Here is a 17,989-nt window from a genome sequence, read left to right as displayed (position 1 = left end):
CCCGGGGCTGATTTGTTATGCACACGACGTCACTGGCCACTACACCCAAACGGTAGAGATTAAGCCCCTGCCAAGGCGTTGGACCTAGCTTGGTTGCTGTCGAGACTACGGGGGAACCCCTGTTCCAACCTGTCGCCAGCCGAAGCCTCGATCTGAGGCTAAGCCATCGTGGGCCGTATTCAGGTGGGAGTATTCATACCGACAGACTGATAGGCGGTACATAGACAGGTAGGTAAGACACGTCGATCAGCGGTATCTGGTTTCTCGCATACATTTGAATGTAAAGTGGCTATCTGCAAGCCTTGCGATAGCTCAAACTTGAGCGGATGAAGACCTGAAAAAAGAGCTGGCCGAGAAGTGCAAACTTGAGAGGCTGGGAGCCACCAAAGATGGAGACTAGCGGCCTTCCTGTCCCGGCTGAGTTCCGTTCGAGCCGGCCGCGGTGTGTGCGGGTGGGCTACTCCCCCGGCAAGATGTGCGGGGACATCTAGTACGAATACCGACGAGTCGACGAGTCGGCAACCGGTGTAAGGTATCTTTGGTCCTTGTTCTTCTTGGAGTTCGGGTTCAGGTGACAAGACCTTAGAAGGGTTCGCGACGCTTGTTCAGACTCCCTGCAGTCGCGGGGGCCCTATCATTACTCAAGCGCCCAACAGAAACGGTTCAGGATGCTTCTCAATGGGCAGCGGCCGTTGGCTAGTAGACGTTGAAGGCGTGCGGCAGAGTCCAGACACGTGTGGAGGTCAAGTACCTGAGGTACCTCATGTTTTGGATCAGGTTGGCAACGGGTGGCCGGATGGCAGCGTTTGCGAGACGGCAGTTGTCACTGAAGGCCGCAAAGCCAGACGTTTGCATGGCTTCTCCCAGAACCGGCGATCAAGTTTCATCTGCTGAGAAGATTTCCTACTGCCCCAGCCTCTTCGTGCGAAATCCCTGATGCAATGTGGAAGATTTGGATCGGGTCGGGAACAAGCGAAATTGGAGCCACACGTATTGGACAGAGCAGCTCACTATGTCAAGCTTGATATTTGCGGGCGGTGGTACGAATAACCAGGTTGCAGAGACATGTTGTCAATGACTCTGGTCACTGATGAGAATTCGTAGACCATGCGTAACTACTACGCAGTGCGTGGTTCTGAGTCTGTGCTAGGGCGGACGCGGGTCTCGTAAGCATTGAGTGAGTGGTGGCGCATCTTTGATTGATGAGACGGCGTACGATAAACGATGCGCTTGGTGTGGACTGATGCACGGTGTCTCTGTGTGGGTACTTTACACCTTGCAATGCCATGCGATGACCTCCAGGTTGGCGTCGATGTTGCAAAGGAATGTAGAGCACAGGCTTCAGGGTGCCTCATGCGTGGAACAGACGTCAATTCCAGCGTCACCCGTGTCTATTCGATCATGCTCTCCACCTCCCTCGACTCCTCAAGTCGAGTACCCTCTGTCTAGGTTGGTTTGGTGACTCGGGCTAGACGCTGGCTTCTGGCGGGAGCATACTAGAGTGTCTCGGCCGGTGAGGTATAGTGCAATACCTTTTCATTGGAGTACGGTCGATTCTTGCTGTGCGTTTGTAGCTGCGAAACAGAGCACGTGTTCGGTGAGGAGTATGGAGTAGTTGAAGTAGGCATACGGAGTACTGAAAGGAAGAGGCAGAGATGACCAGAACCAACGCCGTGACGCTTCAACGAGGCTGGATCATGAGTGGAGCGCAGGGAGTTGGGTGTAGGGATTCAAGGTGAAGGGCCAGGTGAGTGACGATCACGGAGTTCGCGACGGCCGTGAATGGTGGAGCACAGGCATGGCGAGGGAGTGGGCCACGACCGAGGGAGGAATTGCTCAAAAGGTTGCATATGGGTACGGAGTATAGAATCTGTAAAAGTCAACCGTGGAGGGTGAAAATGAAGGATACGTGGCGGCGAGAGTTGTAAGGGAGGTGTGAGGTTGCAGAGGGCGGCTTCCCAGCTCATCGTGCATGAAAGTCGCCAATTTGCCGACTTTATTACCAAGGCGGCGCAAGAGTCCAAGACCCAGCCAGTTCTTTCCATTTGGTTTGGGCTACCTAAGGTACTCTACCTAGGTACTACGTACCGTACTGCGAATCGGTACGTATTCGAAGAGATAGGTACTCGGCGATTCGGCCCCGAGATGTCGCAACGTACGATTCCGCTTGCTTTTGTCTGGTGCTGTTCAGCCGTGTCTCCCTTCTCCGTCTTCCTCTCCCACAAGCGTTGGGTGAACGCTGCTTGGTGAAGACCTACGCATTATGTTCTGCTTGCACCAGCACTGGCATGATGGCATCTAACCGAAACAGGCCAGGCGCAAAAGAATGACAACTTTGCGTGTAATCTACGGATGCCACACTAATACTACTAAGGGCCGTCCGGGAGCTCGCGAGGTCGTGGTGGTTGCCAAATCTCATGTGCGACATCAGACGAGCTGGAGCATCCTCTCCATGACTTTGCAAATGGAAACCCGCCCTGTTCGCGCCTGGCTTTGACACATGTGCTCACAGATGCTTGTCGCGATTTCATCTGCCCAGGGCTGCCTCATTCCCTTCCTTGTCTCAACTCCTACACGGTAAGTACCATAGGTGAGTAAAGGTGTACAGATGCGGCAAGAGGCCGGTGAATAAGAGCATTGGCTGCGCGACCGTGATACAGAGAGAAATCGCAAAAAAAAGAAAGGAAAGAAAAGAAGGAAAGCAGGGTGGGAGCACACCGGACTGGGGGTCGCCAAATTACACTTCCAAGGACCCGCCAGTTGTTCGCGAGCTGCCTGGAAATCTTTCGTCCCAAGTGGCCGCATCGTCCAATCATGGCGCGTGCGACTGCACCACGGAAGCGCCAGATGGTTTAGCGTTACCGGCCAAGGGGGTGGGGAGGTACACTATAATTCATCGCAGCAAAACTGGAAAATCAAACCTGCCTTTTCCTACGAAATACTCCGTACGTCAACTCTCTTGACGCTTGAGGTTCCGTGTGCCTCAAACCCTCTCCATCCCAGGTGGGCCAGTGGCTCAGTTTTCTTTGATGCGCCCAGCCCTGTCGCTTCAAGTTCAGGTGTCCAGTACGAATAGGGAAAGCTACCTACCTTATCCCATGAGATTGCCGTCAGTCATGGAAGGTGACATGGAAGCAATGGAAAGCACCTGTTTGCTTCACACATTGTAAGGTGAGAGCAAGAGAGGGAAGAAAACGTTCGAGAGGCTCTTCCCCCAAGCTACCTAAATTGACCTAAGATAGCTGCTCTCGAAGCGTCCAAGGCGATGGACGACACCAGGAACCTGGAAGCAATCCCATAATACGGATACTTGAAAGATACTTCCTCAAGGTAGGTACCTTGCCTCAGTCCAGTGCCTCGCTAAGAAGGTGAGAGGCACGAGAGGCTGGCTACCTATCTCTCCCACCTTAGGCATGAATATCCAGGTACCAGCCTGTACCTTGTTCCTGCCTTAGCACCCCTCCTCCCTGCTTTCCTGCCAGCCTGCCAAGGTACCTACCGCCCACCTCCACTACTAAATTTTGTACTCCGTACCCGGGCAGTTGCCAATCCTCTCCCCTAGCCCCCCTCGTCAATCACCCTTCGGCGCTATTACTCGAAGGGCACCGCACGAAACCTCTCTAGGACTAAACGCCTCCACTCCTTACTCACTTGGCTTATATTGTCCCACCGCCCTCTGCGCGCCGCCTCCCGACGTCCCTCACGCCTTTCCCGTCACTTTGCGCCTGCGAAACCACCTGCACCCCCAGCTGCAACCTACCTGCATCTGCTGCCCATCGTCTTCCTCGCTGCCGTCTTGCCTTACCTTGAGGCTTGCCCCCAAAGCAACCGCATCCCCCAAAATTTCGGCACCAATTCAATTTCCTCATCGCATCATCCAACGACCACTGCGTATATTTGTCGACTGGCAGTATTGAGGGACCGATAATCCGCAAAGGGAGGAATCGAGAGGGAACAAACAGCTAGCTGTCAACAAGACAACCAACCGTTGCCTCGAAATCAGCTGAGAAGAAAGTCGCATCGCGTCGACGGGGGAAGGATCGAAATACGAGGCTGCGAAACAGGACCCGCTTGCTCAACCAGCCACCCGACAACATATTCCTCACCTTCGCCAACTTTTGCGAACAACCATCAACCTCAACCAACTCTAAGAACGAGAGGAGCAGATCGGACTTGTAGCTACCGGCTGACCGTTACCGTTCTGCCGCCTCGCTGTTCCATGTACACCTCAACAACGCGACTCTAATACTAGTTACGCCGTTCGAATCCACTCGCCCTCGAGACATCAACGCCTTTGTTCTTGCCGCCTGCAAAAGCACCTGAATTTGGGAACACTTGACGTTCAAAGGAAAGGGACACCCATTGGCACGTAGCTGTTAGTCTCGCCGCAAACGTCAGCCACCATGGGTTCAACACAGTTTGGCAACTTTTTTGTAAGTTGTGCCCACCATCTTGTCGCATACCGCGTGGTGCTAACCATGTCCACAGAACTTCTGCCGAGACTCAACACTACCCGTCTGCAATGTATGTTGAATTCTTCATCGACATCTCGCGATGTGCATCTGATGAGCTTTCGCGAGCTTCGGCAACCTAAACTAACCGATTCTTCCTCAGGTGCTATCCGACAGCCATAGTCAAACTGGCCCGTGGGACCAATGCGTGTTGAAGGGTATCTCCCTCAGCGGAGGCCGCAAGCTGGGAAATCTCGGCTCAATTCTCATTGCCGCCCTTGCTATTGTCGTGACACTTTTTCTATTGCTGCGGTCTGAGCGGAAGAAGGCTGCAGTAGGTCGGAGGTAAGCCCGTGACGTCGCTCAAGCATTGCGCACGACCGGCAAGCTAACCTTGATGCACAGGGAAATGCAACTGTTCCTTGTCAGCTTTATCATTATTGAAATATGCGAGATCTTCACCGTTGGAGACTTTCCATTGGCGGAAAACGTTCGAATAGTTAGTTTCCCGGTTGAGGCTCTAACTTTGTGGGAGCAATTATCCTGACTGACGTATAGGCTTTCACTGGAATTCATCTTGGTATGATTATTGCATCGACCTGGATCCTCATGCTCAACGCGGTCGTTGGCTACCAAATCGTCGACGATGGAACGCCTATGTCCATGGGCCTGATCATTGCCTCCGCCACTATCCTCTTGGGCGGTACGCTTTACATCACGCTTGATACCGGCTTCAAGTGGACGGGTTACTGGGACTCTTCGTACACTGCGCCGAACCGCCACATTGCTCTCTACGTCCTGTACCAGCTTGCGCCGCTAATTTTCCTTGTCGCATTTTTCGTTCTCGAAGCTATCCTCGTCGTTCGGGTTCTCGGCGAGATGCGGCCGATGATCTACCTGACGGCAGCCTTGCTACTCTTTGCCATTGGTCAGATCTTCAACTACGTTGTGAGCTCTCACATCTGCAATGGCACCAATGGTGCGATTGACGGCGCGCTATTCGAGACCTTGTTCACCCTGCTTGCTGTCGTGGCAGTCTGGGTGTTCTGGTCTAGCATCACCGAGGATGATTGGCCCATGCCTGTCGGAACCACCTTCCCCTAGAAAGGAGGTCACTCTACTATCAAAAGGGAAAACGGTATGATGAGACCGTACGCAAACAATTTGTCGCGCACTTGAACAGCGAAGTCCGCGCGACAATGTGGCTGCTGCTTACTTGCAAAGCAGCGATGGGCAGGCCGCATGTCTGGGGTCACCATTCATGCCGTAGCAGTGAGTCCGCTTATCCTCGATGGCGCGCCATGCCCAGCTGTGTCTTTCCGCTGTGAAGATTCGGTCGCCAGCCGCCTTCCACCAGGCCATACAGCCGCGAACCGATGACGATGCGCGAGGTTGAGCTAGTGGCATGGAGTCCACGAGGATGCACAATATGGCCGCACCCATAATCGATCCTGGAGACACCCATGTCGACTCTGGATATTTTCTTTACACTCTTTAGCACCGGCCAACCCAAATGGTCGAACGACGTGCACGAATTTTGAATACCGAGGGCATGCGATAAGACACATGCTGAATATTTCATAATTTTCAATCTCACCTAATCCTGAGAGATTTGAGATGGTAATGAGACGAAATGCTGCCTCGGCAGTATAAACCAGCGGAGAAGGAGAGGAGAGATGCCTTTGGGGCATGTTTATGACCTTTGGAAGAGGATTCCATGTTTGAAAGCGCAGATGCATGAGACGATGAATGGACGCGCGAGACGTCTCGTCTTGTTTGTACAGCGTGGTGATTTTGATATTCTACGTATTGGCGGACAGTATACCCCAGAGGAGCGACTAATGTATATGAAAGTCGAATGATGGAATTGACAGATGATTGGTTTACTTACAAGTTTTTGTCTGAAAGATCGTGATTATTCCTGTATAAGTTATAAGCGCGCCACATGCCTGTAACGTTTTGCTAACGCCAGAAATAATCATCCCCAATGGTCAAATTGTTGTGATGTCCGCAAAGTCGATCTCGTTGGTCATGCAGTCATGTACTGCTCAACGTTCAGCTCCCATGCGGACCGAGTAACCATCGACGTCTCCAAAGTCCTTCCGCACGTAGCTGGCCAACCTTGGGCTTTCTGATGAGGCGGTGGGAATGTTTTCAATTGCGTCTGGGTAGACATGCGATGTTGAACAGACAAAGGTTAGGTAAAGAATCAAATAATCACTATGCAACTTGCAAACGCTACGAGATAATTCGACAGATCAGTAACGACGCCTGACAGCGACAGACCCACGCGATTCGATCCCATGGTGTGAATTCTCAAAAAACAACCCTACAAAGCAGACGCTTATGCGATCTTGACTTTAACCAAAGTACAAAACTTCCCGTTCCCTTCAGATAAGCTTCGCTGGTATCCCTTTTCTTCCCTTCTCGTTTGTTGTTTGAGGCGAATTGATCTAGGTTAAAGTGACTTGCGAAGACCGGCACCCATATCGAGCCAGTACCAATGAAGCCGTTTCCCGCCAGATTCAAGACGAGAAACCAAGCTTCTGCTTTTGCACGCGCGGGATGATACCCACGAGGATCAAGAGAGAAGTTACAACGACAGCCCAGAGCTTCAGCTTCAATACATTATAGTTGAAACCGGTGTCAATGGCTGTCGCAGCCGTCACGAGGAGAAGCACAAGAACGACGTAGCCGCTCCAGCGGTGGTACTTCCAAATTGACTTGGCGGTATCCTCGCCTCCGTACAACTTCGGGGTAGCCCACATTGTGAAGCCGACAATGTACTGCAACAAGAGGATGATGGAGACGGTGACGCCGAGGTAGCCGTGGACGGAGTGGAAGTGGGAGTCTGGGCCCTGCAGGTACTTATTGTACTCGATGATGCCGACGCCGGCGACGAGGAAGAGAAAGGCGAGCAGGTTGAGGCCGGCGTGAACGCGCTGGCCGACGCGCTTCTGCTCGGGAGTGTGCGTCGGCTGCAGCGAGAGGATCGACTGGGTGAGGGTGAAGATGGCGAGACTCTGCGCGAGCGGGTGGCCGGAAAAGAGGATTACGTCCTTCGTCAGCACGGCGGCCCAGATCATGGCAACGAAGATGACGGCGCCGAATTGGGCGATGATACCGGTGCCTGCGAAGGTTGACAAATCAGCAGCCACCCGGAAAACCTCAAAGGGAGACGGGGTGTGGCTGGGGGGAAAGCATCATACCGATAATGAGGTTCCTGGCGATGAATTCATCCGGTTCTTGCTGGGCGTCGCCGGGTCGACCGAGAAGAGGCTCGAACTCGTTATCGCCATCGCCTCGTGGGGGTGGTTCTGGAAGTCCTGTGGCAGAAGACATGATCGTTGGCGTAGTCGCGGTTGTCTTTGTTGTTGGGAGTTACAAAGAGGGCCTCGGGAAATGGGTCTCGGGGAATGCGTTGTATTTCTAGGAGCGAGGGCGCAAAGCTACGACAGATCTATTCTCGATTGTCGCGACAGGAATTGCGATTGTTGTAGTCAGGAAGGATGAAGAGATCAAGTTGGGACAAGCACACAGGGCGGTGTTGAAGTATGGCCTAATTGCCGTGATTACGGAGAGCCGGGTTTGGAAGGAGGAGAAGGAAGATGAGGGAAGGGACGGCATTTTGGCGGTCGGAAAAGGTACAGAGAAGTCGTCGATGGCGGCATCGATGACGGCGAGGTTGTCTCGAGCTGTGACCTATCGGAGGCCGTGTATTTCGGATTGAGCAGTGGTTGCAGGGGGTGATTGCAGGGAACGGTGCGCTAAACGTTGGAGGTGGGGTAAGGTCGGTAACCTGCCGCTACCGGTCCGTTGCTGTAGAATTCGGGGTGAGGATACGTACCGTGCTGGTATAAGCACCAGAAGCACAAACCAGGCAACCGCTAACATCGATCTCACCCACCATCCTGCACGCATATGGCCACCTCATTGCGCACAAAAGACGCTAAGGACGGTTGCTCTCAAGCTTTCCCCCAGCATGGGCCGGCTCGCATTGTTGTTGCCATTTAGTCGTCTATGCATTCGTCTGCAGAAGGGGCGGAGGTTCGGCTTCTGTCTGGGTGATGACTGTTACTCCCGTGGACAAATGGAGGACCACAACGCTCTTTCAGCGATCTCGAGGCGAAGAAGAGGTAGAAAAGGTCAACCCCAGTTTCTGGCGGGTCGGGTAGGTCCAACGGTCTCCCATCTGCCAATGACGAGAGTTCTGAGGATGATACCTATGCGAGGTGTGCTCGGGAGTTGGACCTCGCGTCGAAAATCACTGCCTTGTCTTGGCCCCATAGCAGTAGACAACCTGACAACCTGGAACCGCAGGTAGTGTGCGTGTCATCTATCTCACGAAAGGTGTGGAAGGAAGTGCTGGTGTCGTCCGTCGGTGATGACCCCTCAAGCGACCTCTCTTACCAACTACTTGTTCACGACAACATTTGCCCTTACTTGTGTAGTCTAAGGCTGGTTACTTCCCACGTGATGGACCGAGGGGTACCTCTTACCCTCCGTCGCTTCTCTTCCTCGATTGTTCCTAGCCGCAATATGCGACACCCTCCCGAGCGAACAGCAGCAGCATCTCCCCGTGATGGATGACCCTGCCGACGACGATGATGGTTGTCGGAGCGGTCAATGCCATATCTTATCAGATTCTCAAAGTCACGGGGTGATCGATGTTTGAAGTGTTGTAGACTTTCATGTTGCAGGCTGTCACTGAAGTACATGTACACACACACATATACACGCTGGCATAAAGTAAAGATGGAAGCAGAGAGAGGGTCATGATGACATGAAAACAGGAAGAGGGGCATGGTTCCACCTACATATAATTCTACATACAGACTGCCAGTAACTATACACGGATCTAAAGATCGGAGAGTCTTCCGAATGGTAGCATCTCAGAGCCTCCCGTCCGGCCTTGGCTCGCATATCGGCTTCCACCGCGTACCTCATCGTCCCCAATTTCTCGGCGCCAATTCTACCAGGAGCCTCCCGTCCCGCCCCGCCGACCGAATAGCGGGGTTCGCACCGTCACACTGGACTCACGGGCGCTCAGTGCCACTCGAACTGGGCCGATGGGATTGCGGGGAAAAAAGCAGCAAACCTGTGTGTCACTGTGGTCACTGTAAACGGGTAAAGTCGCAGATTGGTCCGCCGTCTGGCTGTTAGCACAAGGCAGGTACGTTAATTACCTGATTCAATCGAATCATTACGCCTTTTTTCTGCTTATCGCGCCCCGCGCCGTCACTGCCCGCTGGCCGCCGGCCGCCATCAACCCCTCCAAACCCCTCCAATGCGGCCGTCAGCTGTGGCCGCCCGACCTCGGAACTGGCCGCTCGGCGTAGATTCCACGTCCAGTCGGGTGCTTGAAGAACAATGGGAGAAGGGGGCGGGCGAGGCGCCGAACGGCCAAAGCCCGTGACTCTTGCGCGAGACTTTTACTTCTCCTCATCCGACAAACATTCACTTTCACTTTCATCCCACACCTCTCATCCTCTTCCATTCACTCAGTCTACATTTTGCAAACTCCAGGTTGTGATACCATCTATCTAGATATCCTCACAGAACTCACATCTTGAGTCAAACTCTGACCCCGCGCCCGGCGTATTCTGCCCCTCTTCAATTCTCTCAATACCACGCATTTCAACCTTCATCATGGCCAGCGAACAAGAATATACCCTCGAGCAGGTCAAGGCTTCCAGGGTCGCCTCAGATGACATTGACACAACATTCCGCTCAAGCAGCATTGGTAAGTAATGAGTGAGACGCCTCATCGTCCACGCCACCTCGTACACACATACGACAACCTTGTCATGACAAAGAAACAGAAACTGAACCTTCCCTTCAGACTTGATCTCTGCTGCCCTGGGTGGAAAGATTCTCGCCTTCTCAGACGAATGGTTCGCCGAGGCCACCAACTTGTTGACGCCGACCGCGCCCATCAGGCAACCGGGAAAGATGGTCTACACCGGCGCCTGGTACGACGGCTGGGAGACCAGGCGTCACAACACGGAGCCCTTTGACTGGGTCATTGTCCGTCTTGGTGTTGCGTCCGGCACTGTCGAGGGTGTCGAGGTCGACACCGCCTTCTTCTCTGGTAACCACGCCCCCTCAATCTCGGTTGAGGGCTGCTTCAACCTCAACGACGACGAGGTCGTCTCATGGAAGGGTGGCAGGGGCCAGTGGGAGACGATTCTCGGCAACGAAGAGTGTGGCCCGTCGCAGCGCTTCGGATGGAAGCTGGCCGAGCCCAAGCAGAAGCAGTACACTCACGTCCGCCTGAACATGTACCCGGATGGTGGTATTGCCAGATTCCGTCTCTTTGGCCACGCCGTGCCCGTCTTCCCCGACGACAAGGAGGCCATCTTCGACCTGGCTGCCGCCCAGAACGGCGGCGTCGCCATCTCCTGCAGCGACCAGCACTTTGGCACCAAGGACAACCTTCTGCTGCCTGGCCGCGGTAAGGACATGGGAGATGGATGGGAGACGGCCAGATCGCGCAGCAAGGGCCACGTCGACTGGACCATTATCCGTCTCGGCGCCCCCGGTTACCTGCAGAACGTCGTTGTCGACACGGCGCACTTCCGCGGCAACTTCCCGCAAAAGTCAAAGATTGATGCCATCTCGTGGACCGAGAGCGGCGAGCCGGGCGCGGACGCCGCCGGCTGGACGGAGATTGTGGCGCCTAGCAAGTGCGGACCGGATGCGGAGCACGAGTTCCCCAGCGCCGTCAAGGACAAGGCATTCACACACGTCAAGATCACCATTATTCCGGATGGCGGAGTGAAGAGACTGCGCGTCTTTGGCAAGAGAGCATAGACGTTGCGTGTTGAAAACAGGAGCTTGCTACGTAATCTGTGTCTGGATCCTACGAACAGGGTTTGCAAGCATGGAAGCAAGCATAGGCCGCGGGGAAGTAAGAGGCAAAAGCATAACCAAAGACGAGGATAGATAAATAAATCTCGAAAAAAAAAAACTGAAATAAGCGAATAAGGGGTAAACTTGATGCCAGGACCTACCTTGCTCCCTCGTGTCTGTGTGTGTGAGTGTGCATGCAGCCGGTCTTTGAGTGATTTGGCCGTGCTGGCTGATCATTAGGGGCATTGGCCAGAAGAGAGATGAAGGGGTCAGTCTTAAGGCATTTCTACTATTCTTAGGCATCTCTACCGCAATGGAGGCTTGAAGATGAGTACATTACATAGCAAACCAACGGCAGGCATATTATGTATGTTTTACCTCAGGGTAATGGTGCCGAGGAGGGGTTCTCAACTTGACAGGAGAGAGCGATCTTCAGTTGGTAAAGTTCCGTCAGGGGAAGCTTGGTGTGACACTGCACAGCTAGGGCATGCACGGTCCATACGCACCTAAGGTAAGGTACCTACATACTCTGGCACTGGTTGGAGTTAGGCGGGGGAGCTTCCTTGAGCGTTGCTGTTCAGGCAGTGGATGAGAGGTGAGGTAGCACGGTAGGCACGGATGGGTGCCCGCCGTAATCAATTAGTGACATCAACAGCCCGATCGCCCGTCGTTCATCTACCTGAACTTGGCCCCGTTGGCGTGGACCGTTGCGGGACTCGGGTACCGAGAGTCCTTTCCTATGGGCCAGGACTGGGTCCGGGACTGGGCACACAGCTCACAGCACACACAACTGGACCAAGTGGATTGGACACGGAACAACACTTCGACATCACACGACAGTAGCGGCGCCGAGCGCTATTTCGTTCCTGTTCAACTACCTACCTTTACTTCAACTACTTATCCAGTGCTGGGAGACAGGCCTCGCCCGACATCACAGCTTTTTTGGGAGCCACGAAACTTCCCGTGCGCCGTTTCCCACAAACACCCGGCCCGCATCTTACCTCGAAACTCGCGCCGCATAAAACAATACCCTCGGCCGACTCATTAATGCCTACCGGGCCTCCTGGTTGCCCCTCCTCCCACCATGGACTTCGAGGACGCTAGTGGTGGTTTCGGCGACAAGAAGCCACGCCCACTGCCAGACGACCTGCCCAAGTCTCTCAACGACCGCAGTCGCCGTCCCGTCGAGTTGGTTCCAGAGACGGAGATGTATGATGGATGGCAAGGTTAGTTGAGGTTCCCACGTCATCCGCACACTGCCCATGAGCACGAAGAGGGGGAGCATCGCATACTGACGCCGCTCGACACATCACACAGGACAATCGCAATTCCTGACCACGCCTGTCCTTGCAAAGCCCCTCAACTTTGGCGATCTAAGCTTAGACGACCGCACCTATGACGACGACATCACAGCAGGCCCCAAGAACAGCGACGCGCGCCTCATGGAGATGATTGCCGCACAAGCCGCCCACCGTGTTGGGCCCGGCTTCGACGACGAAGAAACAATACTGTCAAACGAAAAGTTGTCCGAGGATGAGAAGAAGGACTCGCTGCAGAGAGCTCTGAACATGGCTGCCAGCAATGGCGACGTCGAGAGGGTCAGCAGCATCGTGAGCGGCAAGGCAAAGGCTTATGTCGATATTAATGCGCCGGACGAAGACGGAACCCCGCCACTGATATATGCAAGCTGTTTTGTGAGTTAACGCATGACGGAGGGGGGGAAGTGCTATCGCTGACTCGGATCCAGGGCCACGAGGGTGTCGTGCAAGCGCTCATCGATGCTGGCGCCGACGTCGACAAGCAAGACCGAAATCAGTGGAGCGCTCTTATGTGGGCGATGACGAATAGGCATAAGAGCATCGCCAAGACTCTCCTCGACAACGGTGCTTCGGCCGAACAAAAGACGTCGTCTGGCCGGACGGCCTTCGACTTCGTCCCTCCCGACAGCGACATGTCCTTCTACCTACATGATAGCGGCTACAATATTGGAAATGCTGGCACCGACGACTTCTACAACCCTGGGTTTTCACAGGATCGGTTCGAGGAAGAAATGGCCGAGAACGAACTGCGGAGGCGGATGATGATGGACAGCGCCCGAGATCTTGAGGTCGACTTGGGCAATGTTGGCATGGATGACCAGCCAGAGGTAAGCTACGATCAGGCACATCTCAAAGGTCTACATGTTGACGTGCGCAGAACTCCGAGGAGCTTGAGGAAGAGCAACCAGAGTTCGAATGGTCTCGCTGTCTTCACGACCAGATGTTTGTTTTCCAGGAACACGAGCTCGACCGCATTCTCGACATCATCATTACGAATATGACGCCCCAGCGATCACCGGCACAAAAGCCTGTACCGGCGAACATGATTTTCTTAAGCGCACGATATGCACACTACCACTCCAGCCCCGACCTCCTAGCCAAGCTCATGATTTCGGCCATGGACAAGATCAACGACGTAGTCGAACAGTATCAGTGGGACATGACGATACTGGCCTTCTGGATATCGAATGCCACTTTGTTGCTTCACTACCTGAAGAAAGACGCCGGGCTCGTGGAGGCCACGGTCGAGTTCCAGGCTCAGCTGTCCGAGCTCATCAACGAGATATTCATCCTCATCGTGCGGGACGCCGAGAGGCGCTTGGACAAGGTGCTTGACGCAGCGATGCTAGACCACGAAACCATCCCAGGCTTCGAAGACATTGCGTTCCAGAACGAGTGGAGGATCTTCAAACGAAAAGCACAAGTCAAGGAAGAGCCCATGGAGAAGCGCTTCCGACCCCCCTCCCCAAAGCAACGGGCGAAGCCTGCTCCGCGCAACGTCACTTCACTACTCTCATCCACCTTGTTTGTTCTTGATCTTTATGATATCCACTCAGTTATTACGGCGCAAATCATCTCTCAACTTCTCTACTGGCTGGGGGCTGAGCTCTTCAACCGCATCATGTCCAACCGAAAGTACTTGGCTCGGACAAAGGCGATGCAAATCCGCATGAACGTGTCAACGCTGGAGGACTGGGCTAGGACCAATAACCGCCAACCAGAACACTATGAAGGAGGTGAGACAAAGTCCTCGGGTGAGACGACGATAGACGCTGCGAGGCGGCACATGGCCCCCGTCATCCAGCTGCTTCAATGGCTGCAGTGCTTCTCGTCACTAGGCGCCGACGACCTCGAGGCCTTGGTCGGTACCCTGCAGCAGTTGAAGAGGTTGAGCCCGCAGCAGCTCATACATGCGGCTTCTCATTACAGGCCGGAGGTTGGCGAAAAGGGGTTGCCTAAGAGCGCTCTCAAGTATCTCAACGCAATCCAGGCAGAGCATGTTCGGAGGAAGGAGGATCGCAAGAGCAGCGCACCGTCAACACCGATCAAGACGAAGCCCGCAAACGGCGGCATAGGGGGAACGCCTGGAAGCCAGACGGCGACAAAGACACCAGGAGCTGACGAGAGTGACGAAGAAGAGGACGATGCGCCGGAGAACCTGCTCATGGACCCGGCTATGATGCTACCCTTCATTCTGCCATCAGTCACGGATATGCTAGTCTCCTACGGCGCTGGCTTCGGCGGCGTCAACAAAGAGAGGGCACGCAAATATATCCCCACGGTACCGCCCGAGTTCCTGTCGAAGCTCGAAGCTAGCGGCGCGCGGAAGGGCCCGATGTTTAGTGAGAAGGACTGGGAGAATGAAGAGGTCTGAGAGAGAAAGAGAGAGGCAAGCCTTCCAAGGGCGGATAAAGTATATGAGTAATGGGAATCAGCATTCGACGTTCAACGGGTTGTCCCATCAAGCGCCACAGCGCAGAACACCACACAGCATTAGGGGCATTGGTGAACAGACGAGTTCCGAGCTTTTCCAGGACATGACAGCAAGTAGGGCAAAAATATCCCGATAAGCATAGCGTTTGATTGATTCGATGGGGGCAGACGGACGATGCAAGGGGAAGCAAATAGTGTCCACTGCCATATTGTGATAGTCCCTGAGAGGAGCGCGTCACAGAACGCGGGGATTCAATGCAATGGAGGAGGTCATGGTACGGAGTAACAGCTCGCGCTGGGCTGTCTGTAGGTAGAAGCGCTCAGCGATGGGAGTAGAGATATCCAGTCTATTACCAAGACAATTGGTCCATATGTTCTCCTCCCGCTCTCGTTGACTCATACTGGATTGTGCTGCCCCCCCCCCCCCCACCCCAAATATTAGGTAGCTCTATGGCATTGGAGAAGGTAGCAACCCCCCACTCTACCCTTAGGTTTGCGCTGTTCGTGGGCAAAGCGGGGAGCATGGAGAAGGGGTCTTCACTGAAGAGGGGATAAATACAGGCACCGCGGATTTTGCGCTGCGAATAATTCGTCCGAGTCAGCGGTTCCCCCGAGTTTGACTTGAGCCACGTCGACGGAACACAAAAGGAGTCACGAGTTGTTTTCGAGATCCACGACGGAGATCCACGATGGAGAGCCGCGGTTCAAGTTCACTTCCTCTACTTGACGTGGTATGGAGAACCGAGGCGCTCACAGATTACCCAGGGCAGAACTTTTTGGCTGCTGTACGATTACACTATATGGCCTTCTGTGGACCTTGGAACGAACATCTTGTGTTGGCCATGTGTGGGACGACCCAGTGACACGGAAAAGGGAGGGGGGGCAAGCGCCTAGGGTAGGGAGGGAAGGGGTGCGGAGGACCCTGAAGTTCGAATTGGGGAGGGGCGAGAGGGGGAGGGGGAGGTGGTGAAGTCGAACCCAATGCGGGATATTGAGATGTTGTTCGGAGGTAGGTACTGTGTGTCCGTAGCAAATGTCTCGGGTCCCTCCGACTAGAATCGTACCTAGCATTCGTTCCAATCAGTGAAGTAGGTATTGGAATCAATCACCCATTGGCTGGGCCTCGTCGAGGAAAGTGTCACTCGCGGACTAGGAGGTGCCACGTCAGATCTTTGTTCCTGGCGCCGTGCTGGGCTTGGCTGGCAGAGTATCCGTACACTGGACCACTGCACCTATCCCTCTCGAGGGAAGCGGGCGGGCAGGCAGACGGGCTCTCCAAAAGAGTTGACGAAAAAAGCGATGGAACGCAAACGCTGTTGGGTGCCTGGCTCTGTGTGATTTGCCAACTGGTCGAGATGTGCTTCGTGGGACGAACCGGGGAACCGCATGGATAGAGCCGGTCGGGAAGCTTCCGTTTGCTTCTGAAAGGTCTGGATCTGTTGTTTATTGTTGTACGGGGCACGAAGGCGTGACATGTTTTGATCCCGTTGCGTTTTGGAGTAATTTGTCCGGGAATTGGAGATGAGAGGGGGAAAGTCTTGAGGCTCAGCTCGAGCGATATTGCGCATTCTTGGGAATCGATTTGCTTTGCATCCCCCAAAACAGTAAGGTAAGGTGCCTGAGCGAGCCTAGGAAAGACAAGAACCGAAATGCTCAGAAACTCTCATTTCATTTCAAACCCCTCAGGTTGGCTTGGACATGGATGACGCCAAAGACTCTTCCCAATCCGTATTCGTCCGCGATTTCAGGTCAATGTGAAAAGGGAGAAGAACCCGGAGTTTCTTATACGTCGTCGTGATCGTACGTAGGGCAACTGGAAGTCAACAAGTCAATAAACGTCGCTTGGGCCAACCGTGGAGGCTACTAGCTTTCCGGCTCATGTACGTACCTTTTATGGTTAACTAGGTAGACAACTAGGTTCCCCTGCTCGTCCTACTTAGACCTCTAGCGGTGTCTCTGAACTTCTGAAGGACATGGAAGGCTGAGACAGAGGGCATTTGGTGTTGATCCAGACGAGCCGCAAGTCGCAACAGAGTGCCTGTCGATCAAGGGAGGACTTCAAGCTAGCCGTATCGTGTGTTTACTTGCGATGATATGCGGCACGGCTTCAGGCTTCAAATTGAAGACTACCTCGGGCCCGGGAGCAAGGGATACGGAAAGCCTGTCCATGGGATGGGGACGACTCGGATTGGCCGCCAGACGAGCAGTACTCCAGTACTTAGCTATCGTCATGTCGTAGATTGATGGAATTGGCGCTACGGGAGGCTACAAAGGCTGACAAAGAGACCTGGTTGCAAACGGAGGGAATCCGGGGTCAAGTGCAGAGGCGCGTTTGTTTGCATTGGGTGTTGGTCGTCGGAAGGCCTCGTTCCCGTTCCTTCTCATTTCTTCTTCTCTTCATTTTCCTTGTCGTAAATTGGCAGGTCATGAGAGACATGTTTCCGATAGCCCATGGAACCAGTGGATCGATTGAGACTCTTTCGAAGATCAGTGAGCAATTAATGACGGCCGACTCCCACCGGCGATGCAGGAGCCGAGATGGGAAGGTCAAGAGATGCGTTGCTCTTCGCCATGATCCGCCAAGCCAGACGTTGGAAATTTTGGAAGATGGAAATCTCGTGCTCCATCTTCACCTTGAACAAGTGTGGCCGCAATCTACCACTGCCTCCGCCGGCCGTATTTGTGTCGCCAAGTAGAGATGGGCGTGTAGCTGTGTATCTCCCAGGCAGAAGGGAGATCAAACGGGCCAACCACCCGATAATCCATGTTGCACCGTCGTCGGTTGCCGTGGTTGTGGTCGCGTTGAGACTTGAGATTTGGCGGTCATGAAGAAACCAGCCATGCGAACGGAGCTCGTCATGCAGCAACGTGGGTCCGTCAATGACTGACTGACTGACTCCAAGTAGCGGTCTCTATTGCAGAGATGAAGAAGAG

At 54.0% G+C, this 17,989-nt stretch overlaps 5 protein-coding genes across 5 annotated transcripts; 3 read left to right on the top strand and 2 right to left on the bottom strand.

The window, feature by feature from the left end:
• Positions 1-4,403: 4,403 nt before the first annotated feature.
• Positions 4,404-5,555, top strand: CABS01_09685 (chitin synthase export chaperone; the record flags this gene model as incomplete). The annotated part of the gene is made up of 5 exons (XM_060543042.1): positions 4,404-4,433; positions 4,489-4,524; positions 4,615-4,796; positions 4,857-4,950; positions 5,010-5,555. The coding sequence occupies 5 exons, from the start codon at positions 4,404-4,406 to the stop codon at positions 5,553-5,555; spliced, it is 888 nt and encodes a 295-aa protein (XP_060400258.1).
• A 1,421-nt stretch (positions 5,556-6,976) lies between these two features.
• Positions 6,977-7,793, bottom strand: CABS01_09684 (cytochrome b561; the record flags this gene model as incomplete). The annotated part of the gene is made up of 2 exons (XM_060543041.1): positions 6,977-7,581; positions 7,661-7,793. The coding sequence occupies 2 exons, from the start codon at positions 7,791-7,793 to the stop codon at positions 6,977-6,979; spliced, it is 738 nt and encodes a 245-aa protein (XP_060400257.1).
• An 804-nt stretch (positions 7,794-8,597) lies between these two features.
• Positions 8,598-9,169, bottom strand: CABS01_09683 (uncharacterized protein; the record flags this gene model as incomplete). Its single annotated transcript, XM_060543040.1, has 2 exons — positions 8,598-8,759; positions 8,951-9,169. The coding sequence occupies 2 exons, from the start codon at positions 9,167-9,169 to the stop codon at positions 8,598-8,600; spliced, it is 381 nt and encodes a 126-aa protein (XP_060400256.1).
• A 931-nt stretch (positions 9,170-10,100) lies between these two features.
• Positions 10,101-11,264, top strand: CABS01_09682 (allantoicase; the record flags this gene model as incomplete). The annotated part of the gene is made up of 2 exons (XM_060543039.1): positions 10,101-10,194; positions 10,294-11,264. The coding sequence occupies 2 exons, from the start codon at positions 10,101-10,103 to the stop codon at positions 11,262-11,264; spliced, it is 1,065 nt and encodes a 354-aa protein (XP_060400255.1).
• Positions 11,265-12,387: 1,123 nt separating this feature from the next.
• CABS01_09681 (DIL domain-containing protein) lies at positions 12,388-14,996 on the top strand (the record flags this gene model as incomplete). The annotated part of the gene is made up of 4 exons (XM_060543038.1): positions 12,388-12,529; positions 12,621-12,997; positions 13,051-13,449; positions 13,500-14,996. The coding sequence occupies 4 exons, from the start codon at positions 12,388-12,390 to the stop codon at positions 14,994-14,996; spliced, it is 2,415 nt and encodes an 804-aa protein (XP_060400254.1).
• Positions 14,997-17,989: the final 2,993 nt, after the last annotated feature.

Source organism: Colletotrichum abscissum (genome assembly GCF_030869225.1).
Source record: "Colletotrichum abscissum strain IMI 504890 chromosome Unknown Scaffold_23.1, whole genome shotgun sequence".
Lineage (NCBI taxonomy): Eukaryota > Fungi > Ascomycota > Sordariomycetes > Glomerellales > Glomerellaceae > Colletotrichum > Colletotrichum abscissum.
Note: the sequence above shows the minus strand (reverse complement) of the source record. Positions and strands in the feature narration are given on the sequence as shown.